The 25,185-nt window shown below is 48.2% G+C and overlaps 1 protein-coding gene across 1 annotated transcript; it reads right to left on the bottom strand.

Annotated features, from left to right (window-relative positions):
* Window positions 1-23: 23 nt before the first annotated feature.
* ZDHHC5 (zinc finger DHHC-type palmitoyltransferase 5) lies at window positions 24-24,196 on the bottom strand. Its single transcript, XM_023239860.2, has 12 exons — window positions 23,943-24,196; window positions 19,424-20,639; window positions 11,308-11,429; window positions 7,765-7,922; window positions 6,579-6,751; window positions 6,321-6,423; window positions 5,631-5,722; window positions 5,052-5,184; window positions 4,319-4,442; window positions 3,755-3,867; window positions 2,202-3,061; window positions 24-1,366 (listed from the first exon to the last, which is right to left on the bottom strand). The coding sequence occupies exons 2-12, from the start codon at window positions 19,525-19,527 to the stop codon at window positions 1,201-1,203; spliced, it is 2,148 nt and encodes a 715-aa protein (XP_023095628.1). The 5' UTR covers window positions 19,528-20,639; window positions 23,943-24,196; the 3' UTR covers window positions 24-1,200.
* Window positions 24,197-25,185: the final 989 nt, after the last annotated feature.

The raw sequence follows: 25,185 nt of genomic DNA, 5'->3' as shown, positions 1-25,185 counted from the left end.
CAAAATAACACAAGTCAGGGGGAGCTGGTTAGATCAGGATTTCTTTTTATTCCTTGTTGGTTTAAAATGGCTAATCAGAATAAAAAATAAAAGGGCCTCTGTCTAGAGGCTGGGGTCTCCCCTATTTAGAGGTTAGAACCCAGGTACCCCCACTACCCAGCACCATACTGAGGTGGGCAGAGGGGTAACCCCCAAGGGACAATCGGAGGGGCCTAGGCCTGCCGCTCCTTCTCTCTATCCCATTTTTGGCATGTGATGAAAAATATTGCTTTTTGGATTCATCTCTCCCGGCCTTGGATTTAAAAATGATGTTAACCGTGTGAGTTGGGGGAAGGCTCTGAGGGGACTAAAGGAGCCCACCCTAATCCCTCTCCCCCAAGAAGCGGGGGGGATTATCCAATATTGTTTCTGGGGTTCAGCCAAGCTCGTTTCCTGATCTCCCCACCACCACCAAAGTCATGGGGCTGTGTGACCCCTTTCCTGGGGAAACTAAGTGCCAGTGAGCCTAGAAAACTAACTCTCCTCTCCAAGTCCTTCCCTCCTCTGACCAAGACCCCAGACTCGCCTCTCCCCCAGGTGTCTTTCCTGATCACTATGCACCAACAACAGGGGGTGCTGTTTCCTTAGTGGGTAACTGGGACAAGAGAGGGAACCACTGGAAAAGGAAGACTTCGATGGATGTCCCCACTTCTTTCCTGCTGGTCTGAGGAATGGGAAGAGTACGATACCCCTCCTACATATCCCTCCCTCATTTTCCCATCCCAGGATAGATATAGAATTTCTTTGATATTTATAATATATATATATGTATATATATATATATGTACACACACACCTGGTAACGCAGAGAGGAAAAAAATAGAATCCGTAACAATAATAAAAAAAATTATTTCTGGTTTAAAAATGATCTGGTTCCCTCCAGGGCGAGCAATTGCACAAATGTCCACTGAGTCTGGTCCAGGGGTTAAGGAAGGGAAGGTCTTAAAAGGTGAAGGGGATTGCTACCCCAGTCTCAGGGCCCCAACTCTCCAACTCCCCAACCCCACTGCATTTTATAAAACGCTCCTCATCCTCTTGGAATCGGTGGTTTAAAAAAATGTCCATGCAGGGGAGGGGAGCCCCTTGAGGAAAGGAAGGTGGCCACCTGGGGCCCTTTGGTGTAGGCGCAGAGGCGTGGGGCGGAAGGGAGGTGCTGAAGGCTCACACGGAAATCTCATAGGTGGTACCACCCACCCCTGACACCTTCTTGACTCCACCCCTTGTGGGGCTGCTGAGCGGAGGCTGGCCTGGGCCAGGGGAGGCAGAGCCTATACTCTTGGGCTGCCCGTTGGATTTGCTGTAGGCGGTCTTGAGCTGTACTTCATCTCTAGGAAGGAAAAAAGATAGGTGTCATCAGAACTGGGACACGAAACACAAAAAAGGGAGACTGTTTTAAAAATTACTAGAACAGGGGAGCCTGGGTTAAGGGCCCGACTCTTGATTTTTTTTAAGTTTATTTATTTATTTATTTTGATGGGGGCAGGGGGCAGGGAGAGAGGGAGAGAGAGACTCCCAAGCAGCCTCCACACTGTCAGCACAGAGCCCGATGTGGGGCTCGAACCCAAGAACCGTGAGATCATGACCTGAGCTGTAACCAAGAGTTGGATGCTTAACCCACTGAGCCACCCAGGCACCCCCTGACTCTTGATTTTGGCTCAGGTCATGATCTCACGGTTCACAGGCTCTAGGTCCGTGCTTAGGATTTTCTCTCCCTCTTCTTCCCCACTCGAGCTCGCTCTCTCTCTCTCTCTCTCTCTCTCTCAAAATGAATAAGCTTAAAAAAAAAGTTATGAGAACTGATGTGCTTTTCTACATGCATACTTTCTTACCCAAACGTTCCCACCTATTTTATTGCCCTGCTTAACACAAACCTGATGCCCTATCTCCCCTATTTATTCCTTCTCTCCAACAGCGGCTACCTGAAATACTTGCTCTCAGGCAAATAAATACATCTGGGGAAGACAGGATGAAGATAAAAGTATTGCTCTTTAGGCTTTTAACAGGAATAGCCCATGCAGGCAGCTGGAGAGAGTGAGCGAAATGAGCGATCTACAAGCAGGCACCTCTGAGTCCACCTGCACACAAGTGAAGTCATGACACCTTATGTAGGCCCCGAGGCGAACTTTAAAATCCACTGAGGGTCAGGAAGGACTCATACTTACTTGGGGGTCAGTAATGGCTGCAAGGCTACTTCCTCTGCCTCGGAGACACCAGGTGGGGCTTTTTGGCTGCTGTAAGACATAGATCGGCCCAGGTATGGGGCAGCTGGGCCTGGTTCAGGGGACCCTAGTCCCCGGCCCCTTAGCCCATCTGGCTTGCCAAAACGGGGGGCAGCTGGGCGTCCCAGTGGAGTCTTAACCAAGGGTGATCTCTTTGAATCATCTGAGGAGGAACTAGTACGAGGGGCATGGCCTGAGCCCGGCGTTGACTGAATGCCTGAGTCCCCCAAGCCTGGTTCTTCCTCACGGCCCGGGAGTGGGGGTGACTGGCGTAGCAGCTTCTCTCGTTCCTGGAGGGAGGCCACAATATGGCGCGACAGATTGTCGTACCGGACTGGCGAGGGCTCTCGGTGCGTTGGACCAGTTGGCACCAGACGTGGGTGCCTCTCGGCTTCCCGTTGCTGGGCCAGCCGGGCTGACAGGAAGGGAGAGGTGTAGCCTAAAGGTGGGTCTGGCTCAGGCCCTGCCTGCACGGACTCGAAATCAGGGCTGTCTGAAGGAGTGAGCAGGCTGTCATAGGACAGGCTTCCGTTGCGTGTCTGGTTGGCCAGGCTCTTATAGGAGGTGGAGGTTGTGCCCTCTGAACGAATGGACTGCAACTGGCCCAGCTCAAAGCCAGTGCCCTGGGCCGACTTGAGGCTGGAGGAGCGTGAGCCACTGGACAGTGGATCGAAGTGAAAGCTTTTGCCGAAGGTGGGAGAACGGAAGCTCTCTGGCTCCAAGCTGGGCTCCGAGCGGTAGCTGGGATGGCGGCTGCTCTCCGCAATCGAGGTTGGCTCCTTCAAGCTGTCCCCACGGCTCAACTGAGGGAGAAAATAAAGCGTGCTCTTAGCACTCCTCCTCTTGTGACAGATCCTAGGCCCAAGAGCCTAGGCCCAAGAGTCAGTCAGAAACAGTATTTGTCATGTGCCGCCAGTATGCTCAGAACTTTTACATGCATCATCATGTTCAACGCCTAAAGCACACCTACGAGTTGGAACAAGTATCTCATTTTAAGATGCAAAAAATGAGGGACACCTGGGTGGCTCAGGTGGTTAAACCTCCGACTCAATTTTGGCTCAGGTTGTGAGCCCAGGGTCATGGGATCGAGCCCCGGGTCGGGCTCGGCGCTGAGGGTGGAGCGTGCCTAAAATTTCCTCTCCCTGGACCCCTCTCCCTGGCTCATGCGCACTCTCTAAAATAAATAATTTTCATTTATAAGTTATCTAAAATAAAACAACAAATATATGAAATAAGATACAGAAAACGAGGCTCGAAGAGGTCAGGTAACTTGCCCACGATGGGTGCTGAACTCAGATACGGTGCTATCATCAGTGCTTTTATCTAGTCTGCTACGTTGCCCCCTCTTTGAAGGACACGCTGTCAAGGAGACTCCAGCCCATTAATGCCAACAATTGGTAAAATGTCTTCGGTTTCTTCCTACCCTTCTCCGATATTCTTTTTCCCAGAACAGCTGACCTACATCAGAGCCTTACTTCTCACAGAGTACTGAGTACCTTGGCGCTGGAGGAATGAGGCATGGCGGCTGACGTACTGCTGCTACTGTAGCCCGGCCGGTACTTGTACATGGTGGGTGTGGGAGGGCTGTCCTTGCCCAAGAGGCTGCTATCTGCGGGAAAAAAGGCCCGGGGACACCGCTTTACATGCTGTTCTCTTAACGTGGCCAGCGCTCCTTGAAGGATGGAGGGAGAACAAGGTACGAACAGATACACCGGCAACAGAAAAGTCCCAGGAACGTGACTTTGCTGCAGCCGAGACTAAAGACTCATACCGGCCCAGAACCCAGAGAGACAGAATGCACCAAAGAGGTCTAGGAGGTTCTTTGGTCTATCTGAAGGCCGACAGTACCTCCGCCTCCCCCGCCCCCACCCAACGACAAAAGTTCAGTTCACTGCAAACAGCTAAGTGGCATCCCCTTTCTCCTGTTCCGGCTGTCCAAAGAAGCGGCCCGAGGCCCACCTGTTGGGTGTTCTCAGCCACCCAACCTTGGCTCCCCGCCCTTGGCTGCCCGTCTTCTCCACAGCATACAGTAACCTTCTCACGTCTGCCACTGCTCTTACCCTCATTAGTAGCCAGGCTGAGGTGTGTTCGTAGCCCTGTGTAACGGCTCAGGTCCGGCTTAGGAGGAGGTGGGGGTTCGGCATCTGCAGACTGGCTCTCCGTTATCTCCAAGCTTCCCTTAGACTGGATAAACGAGGGAAAATCAGATTTGGAGAACTGGGTGTAAGGGCAGCTCCAAGGATTAATTAAACCGGTACAAGAGGGGTGCCGGGGCGCCAATTATGTATTTCTAAACTGGGACTAGAAGACAAGGGACAAGAGCCATGTGGGGGATGACAACGGATAAAGAAAAGTCTTCAACAAGGTTTAATTCTGTCACTTATTTGTTCATTTCCACCAACTATTTGTTGAGCTCCTACCATCTGGAAGCTGCTACATTAAGTCCTATGAAGACATGGAAATGAACGGACTCAAATTCTACCGTCAGTGAACCCACAATCTAATGGAAAAAAGAAGATATGTACTTAACTAGTTCTTTAAAAGATTTTCTTTCATTTATTTATTTTAAGTAAACTCTCTACTCTCAGTGTGGGGCTCGAACTCATCACCCCAAGGTCAAGAGTTGCATGCTCTACCAGCTGAGCCAGCCTGGCGCCGCTGTACTTAAGTAATTTTTAACACAAGTCAGAAAGTGATAAATACCGTTAAGAGTTATGTCAACTAAAATCAAGTTTCCATCTCTTTGCCGTGCAAGTCCCCAAGTTACCTACTTTACTTCCCTAAATTCCTCACCTTGCTTCTCCTCAGCTCTCCCTGGATACCATTGTCCATGATCTTCACAGTTATCTGCCCATCTGACACTTCTGGTCGAAGGAAGGGAGGTCTGATAACAATCGTCTTCTCTTTCTTTGGTCTTCCCAAGTACCTGAGTGTCAAGAGTGAGACGGCTTTCATTCACTCATTCTAAAATACCTATTGGTTGCCTACCTTGTATTAAGCATTTTTACAAATACAAGCACGGTCTCACCAAGGCAGCAAAAAGCTTAGCACTGAACTGATTTCTTAGATGCCATGAAGAACTGCACCACGACTAGGCCTCTGGGCAGATACCTAGATCAAGCCTCTCTGCAATAAATCTCACCCTGAACTCTCAAAGGAGAGTAACCATAATACCTGAGGAATGTCAACTGAATTCAGAAGGTCCACTAAAGGATGCCATTTCTCTCCCTTGTAGGCACTTCCCATTGTAAGAGAACCCTCCCTAACTGGCAGTCTCCCACCCAACCCGCCCCCCCCCCCCCCAGACTAGAACAAGCCCAAAGACAAAAGCTTTGACCAAGAATGAACACTAGACCAGAGGGGTGGGTGTACCTGGGTGCTGGGGAACTGCAGAGCACACGGCTGACGTTGTTACAGCAGCCATTGGTGAAGGGATTCACACCTCCTCGGAATTTACCCGTAACCTAGAAGGAGCAAAAAAGGGCCCTATCAGTCAGGCGATGGGACCTTGATCCCCAAAGGCCAAAACAAATCAATTATTGTGCACCCACCATTTGGGAGATAAAAAATGAGTAAAACACAGTCCTGCCGTCAAGAAGCTTCTACTTGTCATGGCTAAGAATGGGGACTCCAGAATCAGGGTCTTCAGTTCAAATCCTACATCTACTTCGTGGTAGCTACTTGACCGTAGGCCCAGTGTTCTCATGTGAAATGGGGATACGCAGATAATATACACGTAAGCAAGTAAGGTCACTGCTATTACGTGCACAGAAATAAGTTTTCCTTTAAGCAGCTCTAGAAGCTTTCTGAGCACTGGCCTAGGTCTATTACTGTTTCCATCAGCTCAGAATTCAAACTGTCCAGTATATGAGTGAGCATTCTGCAAATGGTTGTTAACTGAGAATGGCTCTGTGCTCACGCCTGCATGAGGAGCATGGACACTGCATCACAGAAAGTACCCATCAAGCAGCCATCTACGGAAGCACTCCACTCCGCTCCTACTGGAGGGCTAAGACTCCCGCGTCCAGCTCTACAGAGGTTTCCCAGCCCTTCTCCCCGTACCTGCTCATTGGTTGTGCGTCCCCTGGCCACCAGCACCACGTGAAATCCCGTGAGGCCAGCTACAGGGATGAAGAATAAGCCAGCCACACACATCACTGCCATTCTAAAGCCAAAGAATCAAGGAGAACAGAGCGGCTCGATCCCACCATCCCCGGCCCCTGCAACAGCCACGTGACCTTTGACCCGCGCCACCACAGCACTCAGCTTTCCTCCTCCTCCCCCCTCCCCAGCCCGAAACCTATAGGCCTTGAAGGATACGTGACAGCCGTGCGGACCCCTGAGAGTTCCTCCATGTGGTAGAGGACGTAAAGGAGGCCAAAGCCAAACACACCCATAATGTGTGCTGTCAGGGAAAGGAGGAAGAGGAAGAAATAACGGTAGTTCCGGCGACCAATACAGTTGTTCACCCAGGGGCAGTGATGATCAAATTCCTAGGGGCAAAAAGAGAAAGACTGAGAAGCGTCCTTGGACCATAGCCCTAAATCGCTTCTGTCAACAGCAGGAACAAATGTCAGAACTGAAGTTTTACTTTCAGTAATACGTGATCAAGTTCACCGTTCAGCTGCAAAATTAACAACAGGCTCATGCAGTTTATCTTGCTCTATCAAGCTGTAAGGAAGACCTCCCAGAAGCTGATCAAAGTTTATCCAATGTGACCAAAGAACTCCAAAAGGGATGAATATCAGAGGCTTTGCAAAAACATCAAGATTCACGAGAAGAGAGGCCTGGAAGGAAAATCTGGCAGACCACTGCTTCCAGCTAAGTAAAAACTGATTGGAAAAAAAGGGTTTAAAAATAAAAGACGAGGGCTGCAGCAGTTCAAGCAGGAAGAGAAATATAGCTGTAAAGTCTGAATGCAACGGACTGCATGATGTAGTAGATGCAAGAAGTAACACAAAGCCAGGACCAATAACCAAGAAGATGAGTCAAGGGACAGAAGGCTAGGGCTATGAATCCTGGTGTCGGGAAAGCCCATTCCCATTTGGGGTCCCTCCTATAACAGACAAATAGTTATGCTCTCTACCTCTCGGCAGACAGCCTTTTTTTTTTTTTTTTTAATGTTAATTCATCTTTTGAGAGAAAGAGAGAGAGAAAAACAGAGCACAAGCTGGGGAGGGGCAGAGTGTGAGGGAGACACAGAACCCGAAGCAGGCTCTGGGCTCTGAGCTGTCGGCACAGAGCCTGACACAGGGCTGGAACTCACCAACCACAAGATCATGACCTGAGCTAAAGTCGGACCCTTAACCGACTGAGCCACCCAGGCACCCCTCGCGTGTACATCACTGGTAACACTTTTTGACAGAGCTTCCATACGGCCCAGACCGTTAGCCAGGGCTGTATTTCATCCATGGCCCAGAATCCAGAGGATTCAATTCTTCTTCCAAGGGCGGGAAGAAGAGAACTCAGAGTAGGCACCCAGGCCGACCCCACTCAGGGTGCTTACCTCCACACAATTGTCACAGACACTGCAGTGGGAACAGCGGGGAGGACGGTAGAAACGGCAAGTGGCGCACCATTTCATGCGCACTTGGATGCCCTTAATCTCCACCGTTTTGTAAAGGGGAGCTCGGAAGTCATCTTCCTTGTCTTCATCCTCCTCAGCTGCAAGAGAGGAATAATCAATTAAAAAACAACGGTGCCAGGACTGGACTCGGCACGAGGGATGCAGTGATATGTAAGTATGGCCTCTGCCTTCAAGGAATTCGGTCTAATGGGTAAGAGAGAACAGGAACTAGTAACTAAAACCGTGAGATCAGCTCTGTACCCAACGCCACGGGAACACGGTGGGAAATGAGGTTCGGGAGAATATGACTCAGAGGTAGCTCTGACATGGGTATGCTGACACTTGGTTTACATATTACGAATTACATTTTTGAGGAAATAATTTACATATCAAAGCACATACACAAAGAGTCGGCATAATAGTTCAACATCTATACGTGAAAACTACAGCAATCCAAGAGAGGAACTAACAGCAAGCTTTTTTTCCACGCACAAACCCCTTCCCCAAAAGAGCTTCCCCTATTCTATTAATCTCCTGTATATTTCAGTATTGTTTGCTGGCTCAAGACACTCTCCTTACCTGAATGCCCTTTCAATTTTCAACTATCAGAAACTCATGATCCTACTTCAAAACTGAAAGTACATTTGCCTTCTCATCTGCTGTGTACAATTTTTATTTTTTATTATTAATCTAGAAAAAATACATGTGGGAAGGAAACATTAAATAAACGAAGGAGCAGCGATTAAAAATTAAGTTTCCAACTTTTACTGATCTGGGGAAGTGTTTACAATACAGATATGTAAAAAAATGCAAGGTAAAGAACTGTACAAACAAAAAGATCGTTTTGAAAACAGACACAAAAACACATACACGTTTGCTACAGGTAAGTGGTACATATAAATGCTATATACATAAATCCTCAAAACACTAAAGGGAAATATAAATAGTAGTTATCTTTGGGCTGTGTAATTACAGGTCATATGTTTCTTTTTTATGCTTTCTGCATAATAAATACTCACTACTTATTAAGGTCTTTTAGAAAAAGTTTCCTCTTGTGGTGCCTGGGTGGCTCAGTCGGTTAAGCATCCGACTTTGGCTCAGGTCGTGATCTCACAGTTTGTGAGTTCGAGCCCTGCATCAGGCTCTGTGCTGACAGCTCAGAGGCTGGAGCCTGCTTCGGAGCCAGTGTCTCCCTCTCTCTGCCCCTCCCCTGCTCGCTGCCTCCCTCTCTCTAAAAAATAAACAAACATTAAAAAAACAGATAAAAAATAAAACAAGCTTCCTTTTAAAGGAAAAAAATTAAAATGCTACTTATTTTGAAATTTCTGATCTTTCCACACCCATCATCTATCAGAAACAAGCGCTTTCTCTTCTTAAAACACCACATGGTTCTTTAGTTACTCTTAGACCTTAGCACACAGTACAGGACATTTATTCACATAAACGTCATCCCTATTTGTCCTTCCACACTGAGCTATTTGAAAGCAAGAACCTTTAGAAAAAAAAAAAGTCATCCCAAATGACCACGATAATGCCTTTCATATTAGATCAATAAATATTTAATATATGAACATTAAAGGCTCATTAAAACAGTCCTCTTTGGCTTTAGGGACTCCAAGTTCCTTCGGTTCAACTAATCTTTGAGACAGGAGTCACAAAGCACAGCGACACAGGCTTTGTGAGTGCAATGATCTCAGGAAAACCTCATCTCTCACTCTTAAAAGCTAACTTCACGTTTGACAGAAAAACTGGTTATCAGCAACAACCCTTATCGACTTCTAACTCTAATGACGGTTCCTGACTCTCACCTCCTCTCCCAGAACAGCCTGCTTCTTCTGTAAGCACAACCCTTCCAACGTGTGCAGGAAAGCACACCCTCACTCTGGAAGGCCTCTCTTCAACCATCTCCCTCGCCTCTCTGGTTCCACCTCCTCACGTGACCAGAGTGCTTCCATCTTCTCTAGCACACAAAAAAGAAAAAGGCCAAAAGCCTCTCCCTCTTTCGTAAGACATCCACCTTCTGCCTTCTCTAACTTCTTGAAAGAGTAATCCTAACATTCATGGACTCTGCTTCCTCACTGCCCATTCACTGCCTTCCAAACCACAGCAGTTTGGTTTATTATTTACCTGTATTTTTCCCACACACATACATACCTAAACACACTATGACAACTATTCTCGTCAAGATCACAAATTCCAACGGGCAGTTCTGAGTTTTTCATACTGGATCGAATTTCTGATACTGCGAACCATCATGAACTTCGTGAACCTTTCTTATTAGTTCCCACTCTGTGCAGTTTCTTCTCCTACTAACCTTCTTACTCAGTCCCTCTTCAGTGGCTCCTCCTCCTCCTCTGCTCATTAAAACGTCAAGGCTGGTCAGATCTGACCTTGGTTCTTTCCTTACCTTGTACTTTCTCTAGACAACCTTACTCCCGTTGCTTCAAACACCACATGGCTGAAGCCTATGAGACCCAGGTCTCTGACAACTGCCAGCTGGCTGACTATACCTGAATGACCCATAACTATCTCAAGTTCAACATGTCTAATGGGCTGTCTTCCTTCCAAACCTGTTCAACATTCCTGTAACTCATATCTTGTTTTATAAAAATCAGCATCCAACTATCTCCCAAGTTAGGAACCTTGGGACGACCCTAGACAATTCCTTCACTCTCCTACTCTCCCCCAATAAGCAAACGGTCATGAAGAACTCTGTTGAGTCTACTGAAAAAAAGTCTATAAATCCAGCCTCAAATTCAAGTTCTCATCTAGTTTACATTATTGCAATTGCCTCCCAAAAGGTATCTGTACATTTTTATAAGATTTATTTTTGTAAAACAAAATCTGATCCCATGATTCCTCCAGTTAAAGACCTCTTGCTGTCCAAAGGAAGAAACAGCATCCATTAATTTAGCACACCAAAGTCTTTCACCATTTGGCTCTTGGTTTACCTCCTACACCGTCTGGCCCCACTGTGCACTCTGTCTGCTACCCCACTAAGCATGGCATTCGTGGCTCCTGCTGCTTCCTCAGCCGAGAACACACTTCCCTGCCATCCTCCGCTTGAAGTCTTTCCTGCCTCCTCCTCGCAGCATTTCCCCAATTTATTTGGGCAGCTCTAAATGCTCCCTTTTCTGTGCTCTCCCAGAACCCTGCCTATGCCCCCACCAGTTTACCCCATACTGTGATAACCGTCTAATCCACTGTAGATTATCATTGTGCCTACGGATAATGCCCAGCCCATGTGCTTGAAATGAATTTCTGATGAATGAGTAACTGAAAATCAAAGAGTTGACCCAAAGTGAATCACATGACTAGAAGTTAGGACATCTATTCCAGAAGACCCCAACCCGCTTTTCGCCTTAGACTACAGAAGTATCCCAAACCCCTAGGAGTCCTAAGGCCCGGGACCAAAAGTGTATGTCAAAAATCACTAATTTTCAAAGGTAGTGAGGAGGTTCCAAGAGGAGAGAGAGATCTTACCTCGAGGGAAAATCCCTGGGTCCATGAAGGTGGCCATGCTGAAGTTGGCCAGCACAAAGAGAAAAACAATGGCATTGTAGATGGGCACTGCAGGTGACACGTAGAGGCTGAGTCCTGGACAGCTGTACGGATAATAAAGAAAATGAGGGGATGCTCCACCACTCTGGACACCAATCATGCAGCCCCAGAGCTAGAAATCTTGCGTGTGCCACCTCTACGGTCTCAAATTATCTTTATCCTTCTCCACAAGTACGTCTAGTTTCCCACAGAAACACTCATTGTAGATCAAGGTACAAGACTCAGAATTCTCTCCTACTGTAATCCCTTGTACTGAGGCCTGTGTTCTTCAGATTCATTCCTCCCCAGTGAATCTTTCCATGTTTCAGAACCTGTCCTCACCTCCTTTTAGCCAGGCACAAGAGCTGGGACCAAGTATGTAACTGACACCAGCCACATTCCCTTCTCGAGCAGCCTCAGGCTGCTGGATCTCAGCCATGCCCCACTGACCTGCACATTGGCACAAAGCATGGGATACCACCTGCCTCTCTGGCTCCCCTTCCCTCTTCCCAGCTGGCTTTGAACCACTCTCAACTGCCTAAAGTTTCTTCCCTGCATCAGATATTCCTGAGAGTTTTATTCAACTAAAAGCTAGTTCTCAAGGGAGGCAGGGGGACCACACACAGAAAAGACTAGCTACCAAGACACAGAACTAGACCTCTTGAGGCCTATAAATGAAGTAGAAGAGTGGCAGGGCCGGGGGTGGGGGAGGGCAGGTATCAGACCAAATCAGCCCTGAATTCTATAGGAAAAAGAAACTAGCCAAACATATCCAATATTCCAAGGGTCCAAACAAAAAGATATGCTTTAGGTTAACTTTTCTTTGACAGAAGACAAGAAGAAAAGGGTGCCCTAGTCCAGGGTTACGCGCCATTTCTGTGAGGACAGGAGTCTGAGTAGGAACGCCATAAGACCTCTTCCTTTCTCTGGGAGCTGGAAGTTTCAGAACATCTGATGCGCTGGTTGTTTTGTCAGTACTATCAAGTGCCCTCTCTCCTATCTCAGCTCAGGAAGAACTTCCCCTTACAAGACAGTGGCTAAGTACCCTAATCTGCTTTGTGGCTGAGAACTTAATCTCCAGAATGAGGACAGCATCTGTCCTTGTCCCCTTTATCTAGACCAGCCAGAAGGAAAAGGGAGAGTTCACTGAAAGAAAGGAAGAAGGGGCCAGGAGAACAAGACAGCAAATGAGTCGGGAGAATTAATCCACAGCAGCCCTGGATTCTCCTGACAGAGGAGCTCTATCTCCATCAAATCAAAATGCACAGCCCTGAACAAATCAGGACAATTTTCAGGAATTGAGCTCTCCAATCAGATAAAACTAATAAGAGCCAAAACTGATGGTCACAAAGCATCTCACAAGTCTTGACCACCTCCAACTATTTATTCAAATTCCATTTAGCCATTCATTAAAACCAAAAAATGTAAGTCAGTGTTTATTGCGTGCTAGACTTTTTACATAGTAAATATCAATTAACTCTTTGCTTCTCTTGGCGGGTCAGCACATAACTGGGAAACAAAATAACGAAGCAAGGCGCAGGCCCTGATTTCAAGGGAAAACAGACCCTCCGTCACAGCTCTCGTCTTACTCCAGCCACGTCTCCCACGGAAGCCTCATCCTGTGGCAGTTCTCTGGCTCAGAAAAGATGTCCCCGTACTCTGGCAGGGTTTGGGGTGAATACAAGCAAGAAGAGGCCTTACACAGCCCCACCCAAAGCCTGACCTCCTAGGCTCCTTAGGAGGGAGGGAGAGAAACTGAAAACCAGTCATCCAGGTCAGAGCCCCTCCCTAGCACTTAGCTGTCGCTTCGATTTCCGCCAGGGGAAGAGGAGAAGGGGTGACTCACTGGACTCCTACAGCCTGGGAAGATAATTAGAAGGGGAAAAAGAAATGGAATCCTTAGAACACAGAGGTGCCCACGATTAAAAAGTCTCATTCCTAGAATGGACAACTGTAGCCACTGTGGCCTCTTGAGCTTCCGACAAACTACAGGTTCCTCAATCCCTGAGGGAAACTAAGGTGAAGGAGGAGGAGATGTCAGCCCCTCCAAGGCCCAGATGGCCGTCTTTCTGACCCCATTCCTTCTTCAGCTTCTCCATTTCCAAGTGAAGAAAATCACCCAGTTTTTCTTGGGTGTGCTGCCAACCACCACCCCTGGATAGTTGACGTCACCCCTACGACCTTCTTTTTCCCCTCCAAAGACTTTATTTTTAAGAGTAACCTCTACACCCAACGTGGGGCTCAAATGCACACCCCCAAGATCGAGAGTCGCCTGCTGTACCGAATGAGCACGCCAGGCGCCCCACTCCTGCAACTTCGTATCAACTCTTCCCGGCTGAAGTGTGTAACCCCAGAATCCAGTTCTGGTATCTGCTGCCAAAATAAAGCCCACCCCCACAGGAGCAGCATCTAGAAATGATGCAAGTAAGTCAACTTCACAGGCAGTACCTGCCCCTAGATCGAAATCCAACCCACTGCTTCCAACCTTCACACTCTAGCTGAGGGAACACCCCACCAAGGAGAGGCGTGAAGGAACAGAGTCCGTTCCTGCCACATCTCATACTCTGCTTGGCTCATGGAGAGGTTTGCAGTTGCTATAGTACTTTGCCAGATTCCTAGGTGACCACTCCAAATGGCCTGTCTGAATCTGTTGCCTTCGATGGAAGGAAGGGAGGAATGAGCTGAGGAGGAGCTGTTGGGGCTGGTCCTCAGCCTATGGCAGTAATCACAGGGCTCCAAAACCTAGGGAGTGGCCGTAGCCCAGAAGGCTGGCTGACTCACTGATGAGACTCCCAGACCTATACCAACCCAGGAAGAACAGGTTCTTCTGCCCACCCATTCAGTACTCCTGTTTTCAGGGAGAGTGGGTTTCATTACCTACACTCCCCGGGGCACCTGGCTGGCTCAGATGGAAAAGCATGCGACTCTTGATCTAAGGGTCGTGAGTTCGAGTGCCGCACTGAGCATGGAGATTACTTTAAAAAATAAATAAAATTAAAAACAAAAAACAAAAAACCCCACACTTCTGAAAATCTGTTTCCAAGCCCTCTCTAACACTTCCCTGTTATAAAAAATGGTTAAGCTGCTGGTAAGAAAAAAGTAGGAGTCAACGAGCTTTGGCTCCTAATCCCATCTCAATCAATGCTTTGCTATGTAGCCTTAGGTAATCTGCGAACTCCAATCGTGTTACTTCAGCTACATAATAGATATGAGAATGAAGGAGACGTATCTGAAAAGATCCTGGAATTCTTTTCTAAACCAGCTGTCTTAATATTGAGCATTCACTGGATAGAAGGCATCCCCCCACACCAAAAAAAACCCCACATGATTAACAAACACCCTCATCATCAATTATCATTCCAGCCCCACCTTCATCCTTAATTCCACTTCCCCTCTGTGAGGTACTAGAAATTCAAGAACACTTAAAACAGAGGCGCTAAGCTCCTGAAGCATAGGTCTATGCATTCCACCGATGCCTGGCACATAGTCTATGGCTACTGCTCCTTGTTGATGAGGCAAGGCTGGAACGAATATTCCACTTCCCGCCGCTGGGGATCCTCAAGATTCCAGGAGAAAACAATTTCTCCCCTTCTAGGTAGGTAAGTTTCTCTTAAAACACTTGATTTGCAGTGTCTTTACGCACACTTTCAAGCAGCCGAGAGCAAGATGTAGGACTTGGGCACTTATTCCTGGATGTGAAAACAACGTGGGAAGTAAAAGGAACATCCACTGCTCAATTAATGCCCTAAATCACGAGGCTACTCCCACTCAAATCAGGTGCTAGCACCTCTGCAGTCAAGAAAAAAAGGACCAGAGGGAGAGGCATTGAGGTTACCCAACGCCCTGGGTAAAAGAGTTGGGAGGGGCTAGAGGCAGGAGCTGAACAGCAGAAAGCACTCTCCTGGATGGGACACACTGGAAAGACCATCATGGATTTCCGGACAACCCTGACTTTTTTTCCTTCCCGCAGAGAACCCCCTGCAGCAGAGATCTTACCCCTACGCCCTCCCTCCAACTTGAGAAGTAGACACACAAAGAGACACTAACTGACTTTAACTCACAGCTCAAGGAGATTTTAGGAGAGGCAATTCAGTGGTTTATTTCAAACCTTATTGCCAGGAGTCCTAAGAAAGACACAGGGATCCCCGAAAGAGGCAAAGAGGAGACGCCAAGCGGCTGGGCCTCTCCACACCAGCCTCACTTGAAGCAGAGCAGCCCCCCTCTCGTGTCTTAAGCAGTGGGCTTCCACGGAAGATCTCACTGGATAAAGGGTCATGGTGCTTAAATAAACTCCTCAAGGTCAACTTCTTCATTACACAAAGAATAGCTTCCACAACAGTGAACAGACTTTACCAAAATTAGTCTCCTGACCCCCAAAACAGTGCTGATTCCTCTTACCTGGCACTGCCCCCCACCCTTGCCAATCACGAAAGGGGACTTAAACTAAGATAGATGAGGATCCAGACCCATTACCTTAAACACAGCATCTAGGACCTAACTGGGAGGAAGAGGGTTCCTTCATCAGACACTCTCCTTCCCAGACAGCGAAAGAGGAAAAGAATGAAAACAGAATCCTCAATAACTCTCCCGCTCAGTTTTGGTACAGGGCAAACTGAGCGAATGGGAAGGAAGGGTTAGAGTTCTGAAGGGAAGGCCTCAACTGTTCTACTCAAGCTTTTCCAGGGCACAAGGTCACCCTTTGATGACCAAGCCCAGCCAATAATTTCTGCTCACAGCTTTCCCTACCTGACAGAGAAAGACGGAGGATAAATTGTTCCTAATGAGTTCCTAAGGCTCCATGCCTGCACTAATTATGTCAGCCGACTGAGAGGGACTCTCCCTCCCACTTCAGGTTCTCTAGGCCCCAAAGTCATCCCCTCTTGGGACTCAGACTGATGTAAGAACAGACAGTTACAGGCTAGTGAAGAGAACAGGAGGAGGACAGAGCAGTTACAGATTTAGGGTCCCAAATAGGAGCTGGTTCAAAGAGAGCCTTTCCCTGGGACGCCTGGTTGGCTCAGTTGGAGGAGCGCTTGACTCCTGATCTCGCGGTTGTGAGCTCAAGCCCCACGTTAGGTGTAGAGACTACTTAAAAATAAAAATTTTAAAAACAAAAACGAGTCTTCCTCTGGTCTATCTGAAACCAGAAATTCTTTTTTAGGTTGTAAATAGTTTCAAACAGGGAGGTTCTCCAAAGAATTGCACCTTAAAAGAGACAGAATCCACGGGGGAACAGTTTTTGAGAACAGCAGCAGCTCAGCCCAGACCTACACCTACAGAGGAACCGCTACGGTCAGATGGAAAGGAAAAGATGATAATTTCACAGGTACCAAGAGGTAGGTGATAAAGAGAAATAGGGTGTTTGTCTCCATGGGGAAGAAACGAGCCCAGAAACTGGTCCTGAGGAAACTGCCAAGGGAGACTCCAGCTAGGACAAGGCTCTTCTTCGAACTCTGGATTGGAGGCAGTCATTCCAAAGTCCATACTGTCCAAAATTCTTTTTCCTGGGGCTGAGACACCATGGAATTAGGAGGGCCCCTACTTCCAGGCACCAAGGAATGAGAAAGTAGGTTAAATAGCTTCAACTATCAGTTGAGAAAATGCCTACGTCAGGACAACTCTTTGTGGCGAAACTGGTAGAACCAGCCAAGCACTTTAATGGCTCCAGATTAACAAAATAAGAATGGGGCTTCTGCCTGCCCTATCTCAGGAATAGGTGGGTTAGAAGAAAGAAACCGCTCCGTGAGTCCCTTCAATTTCTTAGCTGCCCCAAGGCTGTGCCTTTTTTTTTTTTTTTAATTTTTTTTCAACATTTATTTATTTTTGGGACAGAGAGAGACAGAGCATGAACGGGGGAGGGGAAGAGAGACACAGAATCGGAGACAGGCTCCAGGCTCTGAACCATCAACCCAGAGCCCGACGCGGGGCTCGAACTCACGGACCGCGAGATCGTGACCTGGCTGAAGCCAGACGCTTAACCGACTGCGCCACCCAAGCGCCCCAAGGCTGTGCCTTTTGAAGGAAAACAGACCCTCCCGAATTAAGCAGGCCTAAAGGTGTCAACCTGGTCTTATAATCTATCCCTCCTGACACAGCACCGCAACTGCCACAAGGATATACACATCCCTTGGTTAAAATGCTGATTCAAGGGGAGCCCGGCTGGCTCAGTCAGCAGAGCAGGAGACTCTTGATCTTAAGGTTCTGAGTTCCAGCCCCATGTTGGATGTAGAGATTATGTCAAAATTTTAAAATCTTAAAAAAAAAAAACGCTGATTCTACTTGCTGGCCGTAATAGCAGAAACCAAAACAAGTCATACTGAAGACTCACACCTCTTTCTCGATAATCAATGCACGAAGGACAGAACACTGGGGGCGCCTGGGTGGCTCAGTCGGTTCAGCATCTGACTCCTGGTCAGGAGATGCTGCTCAGGAGATCAAGCCCCGCATCGGGCTCTGTGCTGACAGCATGGAGCCTGCTTGCGAATTTTTCTCCCTCTCTTTCTGCCCCTCCCTGGCTCACACACATTCCCTCTCAAAAGGAATAAACTTAAAAAAAAAAAAAAAAAAAGGGACTGAATACTGAACGTGTTGAATTTAAGCAAGAGAGACAAACTATGAGAGGTAAAAGTCAGAGAAGAGTAGGGCTGCTTTAGATCCTTGAGGGACTCAACAGGCATGCTCAGGCTGGAGAGCTGAGGGCCAAAGAATCCTCCAGCCTCCAGAGGAACAGGTGAAAGTTGGAAGATGCTCATACCTCAGATAAGAGATTCATTTTTTTTCCCCGTTTAAGACTCAACAGAAAAATATCATTGCTTTACTGACTCTACTAGCCAAGCAACACAAATCTTTTAGAATTCCTTTTGGTATCTGAAGCTCAACTTGGGGCAGGAGGTGGGGGGGGTGGTCTTCCTCCCCTCCTCGAATTTAATAACAGTTCTCGGTTTCTCCGCATTATAGTAACTGCTCCCCTCTCCCCCCACCGCCAGCAATTCCTGCTTCATTTTTCCTTTAATGAGTCGAAACTGCTTTTATTCCCTATCCCATCGAACCATCTCCTTCCCCTTGCCAGCAACCTCACACTGCTCTCAACAACACCTCACAATTAGGTCTGAGCCTCAATCTCGGCAAAGTGAACTCCCCAGAAAATCTAGCATGCTCTGATTGTTCCAAGAGCTACAGCTAGAACACTAACTCAGTGACTCAACAGTTTAAGGCTCAGAAGCCGGGTACACATTAATTTATAAACAGGTAACAGCAAAGAGGCTGGCCAGGTGGGTAACAGCTAAAATACAGGATGAGGGAAGATCAATCAGTCTCCTCCAGTGACCGGCAGATGAACAAAGTCTGAATACCCTAAGCAGGAAACCTTTCGATGCCAACGGCTCTTCCTAATAGGACCAGGGAATGCAAGAATTACTGCCATCCCCTCAGCAGGGAGGGATGTGAAGGCAGCCCGCCAGGGCTCTTCCTAAATAAAGCCTGCCCTTTCCCAGTGGCCTTCACTTCTCCAGGCGTCGGCTCTTAAGAGTACAGAGAAAACCATCTGAGTAACACAAAAAGCCCAGCTGTCTCATTGGTATATCTTCTAAATCAATCCTGCAATTCTCCAGTATGCTCAGCTCCAGAGAGCCCGGGGAAAAGCCATTACTCTGTGAAAAACCTCTCATCTAGTCTGGTTCTTTCTCTCACAGAACTGATTGCTTGAGCTGCTTCAAGCCTCTCTGGTGGTTTCCTCCTACTTCCTTCCTAGTTCACGATCATCTCGTGATGGAGCTGGATAGGAAAACACAAAGACATCTGTGATTCCAAAGGAAGGGAAGCAATGAAAGGTAGGGGATTCAGAAGAGTACAATTCATACATAGCAAGGCTGATAGGACAGGCTTTTTCGCACTCGTCTCCCCAGGTCTCTGAGGTTTGTTTTCACCTCTATCGGACACCAAGCCACCCAGGCCTGGCAAGTAACAGGCAAAACTCCAGAGAAACCGCACCCCCACCCCACCTCCCATGGAATGCCCCCCCCCCCCCCCCCCCGGATACCACCACTGGGGGAGAACTCACGTAAAGGCAAAGAAGAGGGTCGTAGCTCCCACTAAGAAGATGGCGGCTGCGGAGACTGGAACATACTTGCTGGGCTTGAATCTCTTTCCAGACTCTGCGGGCATGTTGGAGCTCTGATGGGAGGTCTGCCCTGCCGCATAGCCCAGGCCCACACAGCGGCAGAACAGACAAGAAAATGGGATGAGGGAAGCAGTGGACAACGAGAGCACAGAAGGAAACCAGGGGAAACCGAAATTGTGAAAGTATCACCCTTCCCCCTCCCAAATAAAACCAAAGGTCAAAAGATCTCAAATGAAGGAAAGCCCATGGGAGGGGGAAAGGTGATTCGAAATGATGAATAACCACCTCCCCAGAACAAGGCAGAAGGAGAGATTAAGAAACACAACTCGTACAGTCTACAAAGAGGGGACAAACAGCAGGCTGTACACATGCAAATGGTTGCGGGTGGAGAACATGGGCCACCAGACAGATCGAGGAACAGCTCATGGATGGAGGCAAGTCTTCCAAGGGCAAGAAGGGGAGACTGTCTGGCAGGGCAGAACACCTTGGGCAAGGCAAAAGTCTTCTGAGACACTACAGCACCTCCAGGACTACCACACTCCACAAGATGTGAGGTGCCCCTCAGAGAGGTGCGCCCTGTGTTTCTATTTTAATCCAAAAGGGAACCTGAGGCCCCTTCCAGTTCTGAGGAGAAGCGGTTTTCACTGCGGTCCTCGTCCCTTTTAGGCAGTTTCCTCAATGCCACCACTCCCACACCTTGACTTCAGGGTCTGTAGTCCAGCAATGGTGGTTTAATTTTATTTATTTTCTCTTGATGGCTAAAGCTGGGCAGCAGCCGTTACAAGGTTGAGTTGCAAATCCTTTTCTTCAAAGGGGGAGGGAAAACAGAGAGAAAGAGAGAGAGCGCGCATGCAAGCGAGCTTGTCGGTCTTCAATCTCTTCTTGTCATTCCCAAGCCCCCTAAGGGCTCCGTTTCCTATCAAGTTCATGCAAAACTAAGGAGAAACGTAAAATCCCTGAAGCCATGTTCTTCCCAACAAGCAAAATAAGATGAAGAAATCAATTCCACTCAACGATAGTTTTAAAAGGGTACTGTGGATGATGAAACCAAAGTTCCAAAGAAGTCCCTGTTTCCAGGTTAGTCAATGTCTCTGATCTTTCTTCTTCAGTCTTGGGCTTTCTAGATGCAGAATTCAACTGGGTTACAGTGATTCACCTGGGGGGAAAAAAAAATACCTTTATCAGATAAATTCTTTCAGGGAATTTCTTGAAAACATCAAGACTAAACCCCACAGGCTACTCTGTTTAAAACGTGCCTTTTATGGCATACATTTCACTTATGTGCAGGTGGGAAAGGACTCTGAATTGAGAGAACAACGGATTCACAATCTTTACTTCTTCTCAGTGCTGTTCATATTGGAAAGAAGAACATGGCTTCACTGGCCTAAGGTCATCAAAGAACTAGCTCTTGTAAGGGGTGCGTCTCACCTGACACCAACGGGCAGTAACAAATATCAAGAATATCAAAATCTAAAAACATACAAGAGCACCGCGGTGAAGGGCAGTCCTAGAAAAGAGACTTCTCTTTGGAAAAAGAGAGTATTTATTGCAACAATGAAAAAAGAAGAAAGTAACCTCAAAATTAGGACAGTATGTCTCATTTCCTTTCTGTGTAGGTCTCTGTCTCTTATCTCTCTATGCTTTTTAGTTATAACCCTGAAGCGGCCGATGCTGAGTTTTTGGTCTGCTGGAATAACCCATGAAAGGACCTGGGTGAGAAATGTCCTTGAACTGAGAGGTGAGCCACTCTCTATGAGACTCCGAGTCAACCATAGGGGCTGGTCCTGTTCTTGCCAATTCAACACCTTATTCCTACACTGGCCTATCAGAAGTTCAACTGCGCCCCACATTCCCCATATGATTAAGAGTAACAATTATTTCTGTTGACGGTAGTACCCAAATAACACCAGCACTTTGGATTTTATAGGATGCTTTTCATCTAGTGATCTCAAAGCACTTAACTCACATTATCTGGTGACACAGTCCCTTACCCCACTCCATAAAATTGAAGGCTAGAGAATGCCTGAGGCCATTCTACTTAATCGCTTGAACAGTCAGGTTAAGAACCAGAGTTCACATGCCCCTTTGCCAAACCAAAGCCTTTCTACCACTTTCTCATCCACTACACTACTTGCCCAGTGATTACATTTTGGAATCTGAAGACCAAAAATTTTACTTAAGTTAGAATTTAAAAATAAAAGTTCAGGAGTGCCTGGATGGCTTAGTTGGTTAGGCATCTGACTCGTGATCTTAGCCCAGGTCTTTATCTCAAGGTAGTGAGTTCAAGCCCTGTGTGGAGCCTACTTTAAAATAACTAACTAACTAACTAAATAGATAAATAAATAAATAAATAGGTAAAAAATAAAAGTTTATTTGACCGAAGCAGCCTGCTACTTCCCTTAATACCAAAGGCAGAGATTCAAATGTCAGAAGATTCAGACAGCAAAATACAAATGTGCCCTGGAATTTACCGCTTCCTCTCTTACCTGTGGTATGGAAGGCAAAGGCACCTTCCTTCAAGATTCACTGTCTCTTTCCTTAAAAAAACAGAGTTTTACAGGGCCAAACAGCAATATTAGAATACAGTGAACACTTAGAGACTATAAGAAATTGTTAAAGGCCTAAAAAAGATAAATCCCCTCTAGCTCTTGATTTTATGATTATTTAACACTGAGTTTCTATAGGACTGAAAGCCCAACCGTCTCAATTTAGGCCTGAGTAACTTTGTAAACACTGAGAAGCAAATTCTTGGTTTGTGGGCAGTACTATTAAACTTACCCCTCAAAAGCCCAAAGATGTAGAGAAGGCAGAAAGCTGCACTGCTTAAGTTTTACCCGAAGTAATAGCATTTAGACACCTTACGTTATTTCAGATTGTATTTTCTGACAAGAAAAAAGTCACATGGGCTCATATTGCCACAGCAATACAGGGTCACAGGGTCATAAAAGGCCATGCAATTTGGGGAGTACTGTGACGGGAAACAAAAGAGATCAGCATCTGAAATCTTTAGGGCACATATGTGAGAAGGGAGAAGACAAAAACTGAACAATTTACTCGGCATAATAAACACACACCAAGTCTTAACAGAAGAATGTGCTACGGGCAGTAGGGATGAGACTGCAAGGTGAGTGTGGTTCATCACAGCCAGCAGTCTGGATCCACACCAGCATGAGAAAGGTGTACAAGAATGTGTATGACACATGCAGACACAGAGTAATCTACCGAATGGAAATATGTATATGTAAAACAAACTATAGAGGGCTCGCTGTAAAGGCTTAACACAAGTGGGTACCTCCTTAAAGGGGGCAAATGGGTATGGGCAGTATTACCATAACACAAGTATTATTTGTCGAAATAAAGTAATGTTAACAGAGCAATATAGTAAATCTGAACACAAAGCAACCAAGGTATCATGGAATAATCCACATGTCGAGATGTTGGCTGGAGTCAAGCATAAGTTTAATACTGGTGTTACTACCTAGGAGGTATGTATGTATGGCAATACAATTCCTGTAGGCATCAGGCGGATTTTTAAAAATGGGTGATTATGAGCATTCTGAAGAGATTTGATGGAGTACAGAGGGATACTGGGACAAAAGGACAGGGATGCTAATATAAGATCAACCTAGACAAAATGGTACTAACCAGGAAGTGAAAAATCCAACGCAAATAAAAGGACCAGAATATAACACATATCCGATCCTACACCTCCTTCCATAACTTTTAAATCACTTTCTTACTTCTCGTTAAAGTGTTTTCATTTGGCCAAGTGGGTAAAACACTTTCCACCCCTTTGTCCCACAAAGAGAGACCTATAGGTAAAATATTGGCCAACACATTCGAGCTCCACTAGCAAAAAGTACAAAGTACTAAAAGCACGGAGCACCCAGCTGGTGGGGGTAGGGGGAGAAAGCGGACGGATGCGAGAGAACAGGTAACAGGATGAGGCTTGAGCCAAAATAAGTATCAGCAGAGGAGGGCAAGGGACCTGAAATGCAGGGAGGCAAAAGGGGAACAGCACCCAGTCGCCACCCTGGAGCTGGAGACGGAGAATCACCATACGGGGCAGAGCTGGCTGAGACCGAGAAGACGGAATCCGCGGCCGCAGGGCCCACCGAGGCTGCGGGAGACGGCAGAGCCCGGGGGCGCAGGACCGGGGGCGGAAGGGGCGGCGGCCGGGCGCCAGGCGCGCAGGGACCAGGGTCCCGGGCCAGGACCGGGCGGCCGGGCACTAACCCGTCCAGAGCCCCGGCGGCCGCGGATCCCCGGCCTCTACTCGTCGTCCGTTTCCGGGGCCCACGGGTCTCGCCGCAGTTGGATGACCCGGCCCGGAGCAGGAATGGGGCCTCAAACCACCTCCCCCTTTTCTCGGTCCCCCTTCCCTAGAGGTCACTCTCCCCTCCCACCTCCCTGGCCCGGCACTTCCGGTTCCGCAGGGGCCGGTGTCCCCGGTACTCACCCCCGGCGCGGTTCCCGTCACCGCCGCCGTCGTTGTCGCCGCCGCCTCCCGGCAGTGCCGTCCGGCCTCTGAGAGGCCGCGCGCGGCCCCCGCACGCTCCACGCCCGCCCTGCTACGCGCGCTCCCGCTCGGCGACGCTCGTCTTCGAGCCGGCGCGCGGCCGTTGCCCTCAGTGCCGGGTCTCGAGCCCTCCCAGCGTTCCCATTGGCTCCCCGTCCCGGGCGCGCGCGACGTCTCGCGCGGGGCACGTTTCTCTCATTCATGCGGCTCGCGCCGCCGCGCCCGCCCCCGCTCACTCTCCCATTCACCCATAGCCCCCACCCCCACTCCGCTCCAGGGCGTGCGCGCGAACCCGGCGACCGCGGCGACCTCGCGGCCTGATTGGCTGCAGGAGCACGGCGCCGTACACACGCGAGAGAACGAGCGCGCGCGCGCAGGGCCGTCGGGTTCCGCAGACGACTGGGAGAGGAGGAGTGGCGTACTGCGGAGTCGGAAATGGGGAAATGTCCGGGAAAGTCTTTTTCCTGCTTCCCATAGGCTAGCCCCACAGTATCCAGGAAGAAATCCTTGGAAGTAAAAATAATTACATGTGTGTGCTGGAAATACTCAAAAGCAAGGACCTAGCCTCTCTTATTCTCTAGAACCCCTCCAAGGAAGTGTGGTACGACCCAGACAGGCTTCCTGTATAACCAATCGCCAGTCGGCCCCGCGTTCCTCGCCTTTCAGCACCTTCGTGCATTGGCTAACCCCTTGGAGACGAAATAGCTCCCACCCAGCCAACCACCTCCATTTTTTTTTTTTTTTTTTTTTGGATGGCGAAAACTTTATTTAAAGCAATCTTAACGGAGGCGTCCTCGGTCGAGCGAGCTCCCTAGTGCCAGCAGAATCCCGGGATAATGGAATGGTCTGGATGGGGCTCGCACACGGTGGGGGCTCCTGGACTAGAAGAGTCGTGTGGGGCGAAGCTCCTGCCCGAGGCCCCGGAGGAAGAGGAAGGAGAGGGGCGCCAGTCTTGCAGCGTCCGTGGTGCCGACGGTGGCAGGAGGCGCAGGGAGCGAGCGCCTTGTGAGGCGGTGGCAGCCCCCGAGTGCCAGAGGGCTCTGGGCTTCATTTCCTTAGTTTCTCACTGCGGCACAGGGGATGGGCGCCCGCTTCCCTAACTTTGCCCAGTCCGGGAATGCAGGCTGGAGGACGGCTGTCAGCCCTGGCGAGCTGCTGGCCGACCGCGAAGATCACAGTGCCA

This window comes from Felis catus, chromosome D1 (assembly GCF_018350175.1).
Source record: "Felis catus isolate Fca126 chromosome D1, F.catus_Fca126_mat1.0, whole genome shotgun sequence".
In the NCBI taxonomy this organism is placed as follows: Eukaryota; Metazoa; Chordata; class Mammalia; order Carnivora; family Felidae; genus Felis; species Felis catus.
Note: the sequence above shows the minus strand (reverse complement) of the source record. Positions and strands in the feature narration are given on the sequence as shown.